At 51.8% G+C, this 13,727-nt stretch overlaps 1 protein-coding gene across 1 annotated transcript in view; it reads left to right on the forward strand.

Moving 5' to 3' along the window:
* Positions 1–1,019: 1,019 nt before the first annotated feature.
* LOC138360309 (origin recognition complex subunit 3-like) overlaps positions 1,020–13,727 on the forward strand; it is a 53,388-nt gene continuing 40,680 nt past the window's right edge. Inside the window, exons 1-2 of the mRNA XM_069320224.1 lie at positions 1,020–1,126; positions 8,896–9,059. Coding sequence (XP_069176325.1) covers positions 1,024–1,126; positions 8,896–9,059 — 267 coding nt within the window. The 5' untranslated portion in view covers positions 1,020–1,023. The remainder of the gene's footprint in view (positions 1,127–8,895; positions 9,060–13,727) is intronic.

The raw sequence follows: 13,727 nt of genomic DNA on the forward strand, positions 1-13,727 counted from the left end.
GCGACACTGAGGCGCTGAAACATAAAACTGGCCGCTCTTGGGTCTCTAGTCTTCCAATGAGTTCCTCGCCCAGCTCCTTCAGGAACTTAAGTGCACATTTACGCCAGGCGCCCAGAGTCTCAGAGCCTATTGGCACGAACCTGTAACAACGTTCTAGGGCCCTGTACTTGTTAGTTTTCTGGGTCTCCCTGAAGGTGGCCTCCCCGCCTCCCTCAGCTGCGCTGTAAGGTAGATAGGTATCAGCCAATGTGGATGCACACGTGTAGTCCACACGACCTGTTTACCTTCCCTCCACGGCTGCAGGGTGACTCCATCTGGGCGTTTTTGGCTGTTGTCAGGTCTGCACAACTGAGGTTCCCTTTGTGCTGGGCATCCAGCTGAAGCCAAACTTCTCTTGATGATGTCATTGACTGCTTCATGTCTGGCAATCTTTCCCAAGAATTCCTAGCACCTTGACTGATGCCAGAAAGTTATACATATCGATTCAGCCTGGATAGCTCCGTGGAGCCTCCGGGACTCGCCCAGAAAATGGCGTTTCATTACATTCAACTCTGGTTTTTTCGATTCTGTCTGTTTGGCTGGTATTCATACATATTTCTAGGGGGAGCCCCTACGGCTCCCCGGAGCTATCCATGGCTGATATGGATACCCTAACTATTTTGCATCAGTCGATGTGGGTGGAGTTCTAGGCCTACCGGGGACCACGAGCCAGAACCTGGCCCCCTCAGAGAGGCACAGGGAGCAATGGCCCATAGAAATGCACATGTGATTTGGAGCATTCTATATCTGCCATCGACCGGGACAGGCACCCAGAAAGGTAAGCGCCACAAAACAAACCCCTATTCTGGTTAAACAACAAAAATCGACAAACGAGTGGACAGAATCCCCCAGGAAAACGAACTAACAAGCATGACGTCACACGAGCCGCGCCGCATGTCTGCGCAGCTCCCCCCTCCCCGGGAAGGGGGAGCCCCAGACCCCCGCGCCGGCGATCCCCGCCCCAGTTCCTCGGCTGATGGGATCATGCACGGTCGTGTGGCTCCAGCTCCAGTCTTGTCTCAGTGCTGTAACTTGTTTGCAGTGCTGCTCTTACGGTGGTCGTGTGAGCTGGGAGTAGTATTCTCAGGTACTCGGGCTGCATGTGCTTAGGGTCACTTTCCCTGAGTGCCCAGTAAGTACCGCCCTTGGGGCTTGGGGTTACCTTCCACAAGTCACCTTGGGTCTACCTCTGTTGGCTTTTCGCTGCTTAGCGTTTGGCTGCCCCGAGGGTTTGGGGGTTTCACTCCCTTGTTTACCTTGGGTAAGTGGTAGTTATCGCACTGGTGGGGCGCAGGGTACTGCGTAGCTAGTTTTCACCTATGACAGCGGCCGGCTCTGTTCCCTCTGGGTACGTTGTCCACTTGTGTGGCTTTTTCTTTTATATTTGTTTTTGCCTGGTAGGGGGGTCTGCCTTGTGTTCCCCCTCCCCCTTATATTAGGTTCGTTTGTGTGGTGGCACCCCTTGCTTTGCCCTCGCGAGTGGACACGTCCCGTGGGTTCAGCTTTAGCAGTTTGCTTGGTAGTTTGGGGCACCGGTTAGCACTGCCCTGCCTGGGATAACCCTTTGCAGATCCAGTCTAGGGGCCCTGGGAAACCCCCCGGGGGCTCTCGGGTCGGAGTTGAGGGTTGCTCTGTCCCTTTCTCAGGTTGACTCTCCTTGTTTTTGCCTCCGTCATGCTGCCTTTTGGGTCGGTGACACATTCGACCCTTGAGTCCTGCGAGCTTTGTTGCTTGTTCGTGACTCCATTCACCCAGTCTGCTGATGAATTCCCGTGGGTGCAGGCAGCTCGCCCGTTGCAGGGTAGGATGTTGCAACGCGCTCTGGTTTGTCGCTTCCCCGGACGCCCCGATGCTGCCCCACTTGTGTAGGGACCCAGACTTGGGTGGTTTTGGTCGCTTCGGCCTTGGTTCCTTCCATGCCCCCCTTGTTTTTCCCCCTCCTGCTTCCGGCCCCTACGCGTCTGCAGGCTTCGGGGTCGGGGCGGGGTTAGAGGTTCTGAGACTTGGGCAGTTTCGAGGGTTGCCCCGTCCGGGGTGGCTGCGGAGGCATTTGAGTCTGTTCCTCCGGCCGATGCTCCGGGGTTTTGTCCAGTGGGCCCCCTTCTCTTTCAGCTCTCTCGGCTGCCCCGGCTTTTTCTTGTGAGGCCAGGGCTTTGGAGGTCGACTCGGCCCCGGGGCCTGGTGCCGAGGCTCCTGGGGTTGGGGAGGAGCGGCCTTGGGGGCCTTGGGCTCCATTGCGCCCCGCCTGGATTTCCGTCCTTCTGAGCGGGGATTACTGTTACGAGGAGTGGAGTTTTCTTTCCCCCCTCTGCGTACGATTTGGGCTTGGGTTCTGCTCCTACGTTACAAATGAGGTGGTAGAGGTACTGGGATTAAAAATAGAGAAAATAAATTTAGTGATTATACTAATATACAAACTGCCAGATGCAATGGCTGAGGAATTCACAGAACAGATAAGCAAAATAGAGAATAGCCTTGATAATTTGGAGAACCCGATACCTGATATTATCTTCCTAGGTGACTTCAACTTGCCTAGTCTCAGGTGGAAAATAGCAAACAATAATATTATACCAGGAAATCTATCAGGACCTAACCAACCACAGATTAGAGAACTACTTAGATTCTGTGACAAATTTTCACTCAATCAGCAGATATCGGAGCCAACGAGAAATGAAAATATTCTAAATCTGGTCTTTACGAACAATGAAGACATTATCAGAGACATTACGATATTAGATACCACATACTCAGATCACAAACTCATTGAAGTGCAAACGACCATCAATACTCAGAATAGACCTAAAACGTTGATAAAGCGAGAGGGGCTATTCAGTAAATTCAATTTTAATAATAAAAGTATAGACTGGGAGGATAATAAACAGGGAACTTACAAACATTCCATGGGGAACTGTTCTAAATAATACAAGTTCTACAGAAGGGATAGAAAAACTGACTTCAGTAACGTATCAAGTCTGTCTGAAACATGTTCCTTTGAGGAAAGCTAGAATGAGATCTAACGTAGAAAGAGAACGCAGACGACACTATAAACGCAGGAAAAAAATAACGGAACTGCTTATGCAGACACGAATTTCCCGTCAAAGGAGGAATAATTTAAATAGGGAGATTGAAGAAATCGAGCGGAAATTGAAACACTCATATGAAACTGAAGAAAGGCAGTTAGAACAGAAAGCAATTCGGGAAATAAAGAAAAATCCAAAATATTTCTTCTCATATGCGAAATCAAAAGCAAAAACCACTGCCAGTATTGGACCTATTCGTACAAGTGAAGGTTTATACACGGAGGATGACAAAGAAATTAGTGAAATCCTAAAAAAGCTGTATGAGGACATGTTTAGCACTCCAATAAACAACATGAAGGTGGAAGATCCAGACAATTTCTTTATGCGGGATATTCAAACCCAGTAAATATAACTGATATAAACACGAGCACACTAAATTTTGAAAAAGAAATTGAAAACATGCCCATGCACTCGGCCCCAGGTCCAGACTCATGGAATTCAATATTTATAAAGAAATGCAAAGTGCCGGTAGCACAGGCACTCAGTATAGTGTGGAGGAAGAGCTTGGACACGGGGGAGATACCAGATGCACTTAAAGTAGCAGACATAGCCCCTTTACACAAGGGAGGGAGCAAAGCATTGGCAAAAAATTATAGACCAGTTGCACTAACATCGCACATCATAAAAGTATTTGAGAGAGTGATTAGGAGTCAGGTCACCAATTTCATGGAGACCAATGACCTTCACAACCAAGGCCAACATGGATTTCGAGCGGGAAGATCGTGCCTCTCACAGCTACTTGAGCACTACGACAAAGTCACTGAGGCATTAGAAGAGAAACGGAATGCTGATGTGATATACACAGACTTCGCAAAGGCTTTCGATAACTGTGACCATGGTGTGATAGCACACAAAATGAAGTCAATGGGAATAACCGGTAAAGTAGGACGCTGGATACTCAGTTTTCTGTCAAACAGGACTCAGCGAGTAACTGTCAACCATATAAAATCTAGTCCAAGTGCAGTGAAAAGCTCTGTACCTCTGGGTACAGTCCTTGCACTGCTGCTTTTCCTTATTCTCATACCAGATTTAGACAAATATACAAGTCACAGCTTCGTATCATCCTTTGCAGATGACACAAAAATCAGTATGAAAATTACCTCGGCTGAGGATATTGAAAAACTTCAAGCTGATATTAATAAAGTTTTCGACTGGGCATCAGAAAATAACATGATGTTTAACAGTGATAAATTCCAGGTTCTCAGGTACGGTAAAAATGAGGACCTTAAACATAATACAAGAGTACAAAACACAATCAAATGTACCCATAGTAGGAAAACAGCATGTAAAGGATTTGGGAATAATAATGTCTGACGACCTAACGTTTAAGGAGCATAACCAAGCAAATATTGCGACAGCCAGAAAAATAATAGGATGGATTACGAGAACTTTCAAATCCAGGGATCCCATCACAATGGTTGTACTCTTCAAGTCACTTGTGTTGTCCCGTCTTGAGTACTGCTCAGTACTCACTTCCCCCTTCAGAGCAGGCGAGATTGCTGAAATAGAGGGAATACAGAGAACATATACGGCACGCATTGACGCAATAAAGCACCTAAATTATTGGGATCGTCTCAAAGCCCTTCAAATGTACTCACTAGAAAGAAGACGAGAGAGATATCAAATAATATACACCTGGAAGATACTGGAGGGCCAAGTACCAAATCTACACAGTAAAATAACAACGTACTGGAGTGAACGATATGGAAGAAAATGTAGAATAGAATCAGTGAAGAGCAGAGGTGCCATAGGCACAATCAGAGAGCACTGTATAAACATCAGAGGTCCGCGGTTGTTCAACGTCCTCCCAGCAAGCATAAGAAATATTGTCGGAACAACCGTGGCCATTTTCAAGAGGAAACTAGATTTATTCCTCCAACGAGTGCCGGACCAACCGGGCTGTGGTGGGTATGTGGGCCTGCGGGCCGCTCCAAGCAACAGCCTGGTGGACCAAACTCTCACAAGTCAAGCCTGGCCTCGGGCCGGGCTTGGGGAGTAGAAGAACTCCCAGAACCCCATCAACCAGGTATCAACCAGGTATCCTCCCCGGGTTCGGTTCCGTGTCCCTGTGGTTTCTTCGGTTCCGTCTTCAGGAGGATTTCGGCTAACCGCATCTCTTCGCCTGCGGTGCGGTTGACCTTTGCGGCTTCCTCGTGCGTGTCCCGGAGTTTGCCTCCATACTGGTTCCTTCTGTTCTGGACAGGTTGGGCTCCTTGTAGTCGTTTGGGCTCCTTGTAGCCGTTTGGGCTCCTTGTAGTCATTTGGGCTCCTTGTAGCAGTTTGGGCTCCTTTGTGGCCGTTTGGGCTCCATGTCGCCGTTTGGGCTCCTTTGTAGCCGTTGGGCTCCTTTGTGGCCGTTTGGGCTCCTTTGTGGCCGTTTGGGCTCCTTTGTGGCCGGTTGGGCTCCTTGTAGCCGGTTGCGCTACTTCTCGCCTTGTTGGGCTACTTCTCGCTTTATTGGGCTACTTCTCGCCTTGTTGGGCTACTTTGCGCCTGGTTGGGCTACGCGCCTTGTTGGGCTACTTCTCACCTTGTTGGGCTACTTCTCGCCTGGTTGGGCTACTTCTCGCCTGGTTGGGCTACTTTTCGCCTGGTTGGGCTACTTTCTTTTGCGTCCTGCGCATGCGCCGTGGGAGTTTGTTTTGGTTCCGGGCGGAGTGCACACGTGTTCTGCTCCAATTCTCGGGGGGCTTCGCCTCTCGCTCTTTTCTTAATCCAATCCGTGCCCCGTTGCTTTGGGGGTGTTCTGGGGTGCTGCTGTGGGGAAATCATGAGGTTTTTCCCTTCGTTCTAAGGTGGGGAGCCTCCTTCGCTGCTCCCCTCCTCTCCAGCATGGGTGCACTGGCCGCCTCCGGCGGATACGGACTCGAACGCTTGCGTCATGGCCTTTCAGGGCCTATGTTCTGCAGGTGAGTTGGTGCGGTTTTTGCGTCTCCTTCGTCCTGACGCTGTTTTTGTTTTTGGGAGTAGGAATGGGTGTACATACGTACTTGAGAACGTGGACCGTATCACCCGAGGTGCCTACTGCAGGGCTATTAGCCCATACTGGGCAGCTCTTGTTCTCTCCACCTGATTCCTTCCTCGGTTCACGGGTGTCTGCAGGTGGCCTCTTGTCCCTTCAGAGGCGGGTCCTGCCTGTACTACTCCTGCTCCTCTCCTATGCTTGTCTAACCTTGCTTGAGTTCGGGGCCCCGCCTCCACCTTGTTCCGCAGTGCAACGGTGGGGTGCCTGTTTGGTAGTAAGTTTTCCTGTGTCGGAGGTTTTGTGTTCGCCTCCTTGTGCTTGCAGGTTGGGTTCTGGCTCTTTGTTTCCGCCTCTCCCCTGTCGTTTGCCTGTCGGGCGGATTCTGTACTTCTTGGGCACTCTCATCTCTGCTCTTAGGGCTGTGTATGGGGTCAGCCCATGTTGGGCTGCCTAATGTGTTCCTTTGATTGCCTGTTACACTGCACACGTTTCTTCTCCCGTCCCTGTGGCTCAGTTGGGTGCTCGGTTTCCGCCTGTGTCCCCTTGTGTGCCACTCGTGTACGATTTATCTATCTTCTCTGTTGCTTCCTCGGGGAGTGTGGTGACGTTTTGCTGCGGTTTTGGTTCTGCAGCTACGTGTCGGGGTTGGTTGTGGTGTTATGTTCGGCCCTTCCATGCTCCCTCTGGGGCTCTCCTTCCTTGCCGGTCTTGCCGTGCCGGGCCTGGTTTTTTCCATGTTCCTTGGTTTCACTGTCTTGTCCTCGCCTCATTGTGCTGGCTGGGGATGAGCTTGGGGTCTTCGTCTCGCCCCTCGCCTATCCTCCGGTTTCGGTTCAAGTTCCAGAGCCTAGTGGGTTCCCTTCCTTCGTGTTTTTCACGGCTGCCCCGGGGTTTTTCTTGACGCTCGGGCTTTGAGGGGACAGCTCGGCCCCGGGGCCTGCAGGGTTGGTTCCCGGGGCTGGGGTGGGGCTCACGTGAGAGGCCTCAGGCCCCGTTGGTCCCCGCCGGGGTGTTTTCTAACCCTCTGGGGGGGACTTGCAGTTTTGTGGTGTGGGGTTTTCCGTTCCCCCTCTCCGCACGTGCTTTGTGGGCATCGGCCCCTCCCTGGGCTTGGTTTCCTTGTCCGTTGTACCCGTTGTTTCCGTCCAGTCGGTGGGTGCTTTTCTACGATCTTCGCCCCTTTTTCCGGGATGGGCCTTCTTCCGTCATGTCCTCATCTTGGGGTGTTCTGCATGACTTTTGGTCTCGGGTGCGACGGGGTTTTGGGGCCTTCGTCCTTTGTGTTTGCTTCTTTTGTTCTCGAAGGTTCGGGACTGTTTTGCTCCTTCCCGTTTTCTGATGCGTCTGTCGTCATTCGGTTGAGCTTCCCTCCGGTCCTTTCTAGGGCTTGTGGGTCCTCTTCCCAGCAGCTTCTGGGTGTTGGCCCTTTTGGTTCTTTTGTGAATATCTCTTCTCTTCACACACTCTCGGCGCTACTAGTTTTCCTGGGAGCGATTTTGCTCCTCCTAATGAGTCTTTTCGCTCCTGCCCTTCTTCGGGATGTTGGTGCGGGCCGGCTCCTTATGCGAGTTCCTTCTCTGTCAGCTGCACTTGTGGAGGTGGTCTTGCACACTTGTCGCATTTTCATTTTGGTCCTGCGTTTTCTTTTCCCTCCTGGGGCTGTCATAGGATTGGCTTGCGGAGGATGTAGAGGCACTTGGGGCCGTTCCTGGGTCTGGCACCTTGGTTTCTGCTGCTAGTTTTCGGTGTCGATATTCCTTCTGCGCCGTTTCGCAGGTTGTATCGTGCGTTGTTACACCTCCGGCCTGCTTATGCACTGCTTGTGTCGTCCTGGTCTTTGGACAGGGTGCTCTCCTGTTTTTCTTCTCCTTGGTGGTTGTGGCTCCTTGGGGTTAGGTTTGCTTTGCCTCGGTTTTCTTTTTGTATTGGCATTCGCCTCTGGGGGTCGTGTGGCAGAGCTTCTTGCTCTTCTCAGGCGCAGTGGTTTTTGGCTCCTATGGTCGTGATCATAGGTTTTCTTCGTCTGTGGCCGTTCTCCCTTTTTTTCTGGCGAATGATATACCTTGGGTTGTTGTCTCGACTTCGTATTGTGGAGTGATTCTCCGACCGCCTCCCGGGTATGTCCCTTTGTTTTTAGGTAGTCTTTGGTGAGGTAGCTCCGGGGAGCCGTAGGGGCTCCCCCCAGAAAACCAGCATTGAATGTAATGAAACGCCATTTTCTGGGTGAGTCCGGAGGCTCCCTGGCACCCTCCCGCCCTCCGGTCGGTGGGTTTTTTCACGGTTTTGATATCCAGCCTCAGAACTGGGGCGGGGATCGCCGGCGCGGGGTCTGGGGCTCCCCGTTCCCCCTCCCGGGGAGGGGGGAGCTGCGTAGACATGCGGCACGGCTCGCGTGACGTCATGCTTGTTAGTTCGTTTTCCTGGGGGAGTTCTGTCCACTCGTTTGTCGATTTTTGTTGTTTAACCAGAATAGGGGTTTGTTTTGTGGCGCTTACCTTTCTGGGTGCCTGTCCCGGTCGATGGCAGATATAGAATGCTCCAAAATCACATGTGCATTTCTATGGGCCATTGCTCCCCGTGCCTCTCTGAGGGGGCCAGGTTCTGGCTCGTGGTCCCCGGTAGGCCTAGAACTCCACCCACATGAGAGACTGGAGCATCCCAGCCCTCTTCCCTCCCACGACGACGACCTTATATATTAGCTGCAAGTGGCTCGTTCTCTTGTCTACTGAAAGCCACATTTTTAAATGAGACGTCATGTATCCTGTGCCTCACTTAAAGACTGATTTCACGTTTACATTTTCTCCTCCACAGAATGGCTACACAAAGATGAAGAATTATCAGTGTTATATGACGAATTAGCTGTAATTTTAGGACGCTTGAATAGTTTGGACCAGCTGGACCAAGTAATTGATAACTCGCCATCTGAGGAACTGCCCCTCAACATCCAATCATCTGACAGATTTCAGTTAAAGGAGGTTAGTCTCAGAATAGTGTAGAGTGGCTTGTGTTTTGTGACAAGGTTTTCAGTTGCCAGTTGCTGGTCTTAATTTGTATCAATAGGAATGTCTTGTGATCAGGTCTTAAATGTTGTGCATTTGTGTAAAAACTAGTAACCCAGTTAATATACTCAAGATAGGTCAATGGCTTATCACATCAGAGCCAGAACCTTGAGGCACCACTTTGCAGTGTCGGGTTTAAATTCAGGGAGCCAAGCTCAAGCCAATAGGAAGACCTCTGAAGTGTTAACTTCTTTGGTCCACACTTCAAAGCCTTGGAAAGTTTTGGAGCCCCAAAACACTCCATTATTGGAACATTCCACTATGCTTCCTGATGGTGAACAATAACCACCCACGAATTTATTATATTTTATTTCTAAATCTGACTTTATTTTTGTCTGTTTCCATTAGGCAATGCTTGTTGTCCCAAATATTCTAGTGGCTATTTGTTGTATTTCTTCATTTTCATATTATTTTCTGTGGGGAGCCCCTACGGCTCCCTGGAGCTTATCGGGCTAATGTATGTTATGTTAGACCGGGACATTAGCTAAGGAGTTCAGACCTACCAGGGACCAGCGCCAGAACCTGGCCCCTTCAGAGAGGTTTCAGGGAGCAATGGCCCTGGAAAACCCCATATGGTTGGGGGTTTTCCTTATCTGCCATCGACCAGGGTTAGGCACCCAGAAAGGTAGGCGTAACAAAACAAACCCCACATGGTAAGAAACTACAACAAAAACCGAACAGAGAGGTAGAAAACTCCCTACAATCCCAAGGAAACAAGCAAACAAGCAAACATCACACTTTACTGCCGCGCCGATCGTCCGCGCAGCCCTCCCCACCCCGGGAGGGGGAGGGGGAGCCCCGGACCTACCGCGCCGGCTGCCAAGCTTCAGTTCGTTCGCTAATGTCAACCGGGATTGACGCTTCTCTGGCCTCAGTTTCCTAGGCGGTGTTTGCCTTGTGTGGCGTTCACTGCCGTGTGTTGTGGTGTGCGGTGGCCAGGAGTACTTCATCAGTGCCGGGGCTGCATGTGCTTAGTGGCTGACTTCCCTAAGCGCCCTGTGAGTACTGCCCTTGCGTAACAGGGTTATCTTCCCTGGGGCGTTCGGGAACCATTCCCGTAGAGGTTCTTGCTGCTCGGCATTTGCCTCGCCCTTGGGGCCAGCTGGGGCTTGGGGCCCTAGTTTGGCCCTGGGTAGGGATTGGTATTGTGCTGGTTAGGGCGTCAAGGTGTTGCGCAGCCTGCCACCTAAGCGGCGGCCGGTTTCTGTTGCCTCTGGAGACGGTGTACTTTTGCGGGGTTTTTCTTTTGTTTTTCATTTTCTTGCCTGGTGGGGGTCTGCCTAAGGTGGTTATAGTTCCACTGGTAGTGTTTGGCAGCCCTCTGCTAGGCCCCCGTGCTTGTACACGTCTCAGGGGTTTTCAGTGCTATAATCTACCCTCTTGTTATGTTTGGGTTTCTTAACCGGTTAGCAACACCTTGCCCGGGCTTCCCGTAGTTGTTACCCTACGGGCCCTGGAAACCCCTGTCTGGGCTCGGGGGACCATTGAATGTGTCTTCCGGGTTCCAACCCGTCTTGAACGGGATCGTTGGTTGCTGTTCCCTTGTCTCCGGGTGACAGTCGCCATTTTTACCTCCGTCATGCTGCCTGTTGGGTCACTGACACCTTGACCCGGAGTCTTGCGAGTGATTCTCTGCTTGTTCTCCAGTACTCTCCTGATGTTATTACTGTTCAGAGTACAGGCGGCATCCGTGTTGCAAGCTAGGTTAGGTTGCTGCAACATGCTAGGTTGGTTTCCCACTCGAATGCCCCGTGGCCGCCCCGTTTGGTTAGGTGCTGCTCGCCCCTTTCTCTCCATGTTCCCGGCTCCGGACCGTCTGCGGTTTTCGGGGTCGGGGCGGGGTTCAGTTGCGGCAGAGACTCGGGCGGTTTTTCGGGGGATGCCCCGTTCGGGTTGGGGACGGAGGTTTGAGCCTGTGCCTCCTGCCAAGGCTTCTGGGTCTTACCAGCGGCCCTTTCTTGTTGCCTTTCCCATGGGCTCTTGCTTTTCTTTAAGGGCGGAGGGCTTGGAGGACGGCTCTGCCCCGGGGCCTCTGTTGTTGGTTCCCGGGGCTGTGGGGGTTGCCTGCTAGCAGTTCTGGGGCGGTTTTGCCCCTTCAGGGGTTTTTCTGCTGTTGGGCGTCGTTTTTCGCCCTTCCAGTCTGCTAGCTTCCCACATTTGCTGGCGTGTTTTTGTGTATTAAGCGTCAGTCACAGCCCCTGCTGGCGGCCATTTTCGTCTGCCGGTTTCCCGGCGTGGCCACCAGGGCGGCGTTGCGGTTTGTTTACATGCGTCTGGGTGTGCGAGCGAGCGTCTCTGGTGAGTTTTCAAAAAATTTGCAGGGTTTTTGTTCTCCTGTTGTCGTTTCTTTGTTTTTCTGGTGTTTTCTTGCCGTTGCCTGTTCCTCTGGGAACGTTTGGGTGTTGATTTTGGGTCTGAGCCTCTGGGTTTAGGCTCAGTGCCCCTGGCTGGTATGCTTGCTCCCACACCTTGCCCCTCGGTTTTCGGTCTGTTGGGACCGTTTTCCCAGGGCGTTCTGCTGGGGTCTGTGCTTTGCCTTTTAGTGGTGTTCTCCGCCGGCAAATGTGGTGGTTTGGGCTCCCCCTGGTTCGATTCTGGGTTCCTTTGGGTTCCTTGGTTTCGTTCTGGAGGTTTCTTCCTCTTGGGCCCCCTTTTGTGGGTTCAGGGGACTTTGTTTCCTCGTGTGACCCGGTTCTGCCTTTTGGGGTTCCGGGGTCTTCCTGGCTTGCAGACTGAGCTTTTTGGGTCTTGGCACATGTTGTGGTTGTGCTGGGACTTTGTGGTTTTGCTGTCGAGGTGGGCCTTTTGATGCAGTTTTGTGCCTTCTTTGCCTGGCCGGCGTAGTGCTCTTTGCCACTAGTCGGCGGCTTGTGCTTTTACAATATATGTCCTCACCTAGTTGTGCTTGTGGGGGTTGAGCTCTGGCTCCTTGGTCCTGCCTCTCAACCGTCCGTCAACAGGTGTATCGGTTCCTGTGCCTCTTGGGCTCTGTCATGTCTACATGTGACATTGTATGGGGGTCAGCCTCGTTACTTGTGTGAGGAGTCGCCACATTACTTCTTAGTGCTTTCCCGTTCCCATTCTGACACTCAAAAAAAAAAAAAAAAAAAAAAAAAAAAAACTAATTCTATCTGTGGCTCTTTTGGGTACTCAGTTTCCACCTGTGTCCCCTAGTGCGTGTGCCCCTTGTGTTACATAGCCTGTCCTTCTCAACCCTGTCGATTCCCTTGGGTATCTTGTATGTGGTGATCAGGTCTCCCCTCACTTCCTCTTCCAGCGAAGTGTGGTTTCATTCCCGTAGTCTCTCCTCATGACTTCGGTAGTGTACTTTTTCTTTCTGAAGGGGTTCTGTTCCCTTCTCTGTTGACTGGGCGCTGGGGGAGCAGCTTGCTCTGTTGCCTCTCGCTTGGTCCCGCTGTTGGTGGGCGCTTTGGGTTGTCTTCCGGCCTCTGCTGGCGTCGGAGGACGGCTTCTCCCCCTTGGGGGGGGTTCAGAGCTGGCGGGGTGGGCTTCTTCCCTGCGCTTCGTCATTTCCTCTTCGTGGGTGCGTGGGGCGTGGTCGATCCGCCCCATCCTTCTGGGCTTCCCGTCTGCTCTTTGCAGTCATGAGCTTTTCCCGTCTGCTCTTTGCAGTCATGAGCTTTTCCAGTCTGCAGTTCTTCTGGACTACTTCCGTCTGCGCCCTGGATCCTCTGCCCTGCTCGGAGGACTGTTGTCTCCTGTTCGGATTCTGTTAGGGCCGGGTGCATGGATGGTGGACCTGGACCTCCAGGTCACTTCTTGGCACGTTCCTCTCCAGTTTTTCTGGGGCTAGCACGGTTGGTAATTACCTATGTGTACTTACCTAAGTGTAGTTACAGGATGAGAGCTACTCTCGTGGTGTCCCGTCTTCCCAGCACTCTTTGTCATATAATGCTTTGATTATAATTGTCATATTGTCATATAATGATTGTCATATGTCATAATATGTCTTCATATGATTGTCATACAATGCTTTGGTGTGGGGCTTCAGGTTTGCTGTTTTTATTGCATTCCCTATTTTGTGAAGGGCACTTTGTATACTCTTTGCATCTTTACCGGATCTTAGTGCCCTGTCTGCGTCTGAGATTCGGTGTCTGGCCTACCTCGACGACTGGCTGGAGTGGGCTCCCAGTCAGTCCGCTTGTCTGCTCGCCAGGGGATGGTTCTTTCCAGATCGCTGGGTTTGGTTTCCTGGTGATCTGGAGGTTTTACCTTCTGTTTCCGTCCCGGGTTCGGACCTGGGCCTTGTTTCAGGCTCTTGGGCCCCTCATTGTCTTCCCTCCAGAAGTGTTACTGTGGCTGTGGTCCCGCCTTTGGCTGTTCAGGAGGGGGTCCCGGGTTGCTCAGCGGTTGCTTGGGCGGTTGTGCGGGAGTTTGCACTTCGGCGTGCTTGTCTGCCCGCGGAGTCGGGTTTGGCTCCGGCGTCGGTTGGTTCCTACGGAGACTCCACTTCCGCCTCTTGCATTCCTTGGGTTCCTCTGGGGATCTGGTGTTGGTGCTGCGTCACCAGCTTCCTCTTTGGGGTTTTCGGGGTTCCGTGCCTTGGCGGCTCCCCGAGCCTTC

The sequence above is a fragment of the Procambarus clarkii genome, unplaced genomic scaffold, assembly GCF_040958095.1.
Source record: "Procambarus clarkii isolate CNS0578487 unplaced genomic scaffold, FALCON_Pclarkii_2.0 HiC_scaffold_107, whole genome shotgun sequence".
Lineage (NCBI taxonomy): Eukaryota > Metazoa > Arthropoda > Malacostraca > Decapoda > Cambaridae > Procambarus > Procambarus clarkii.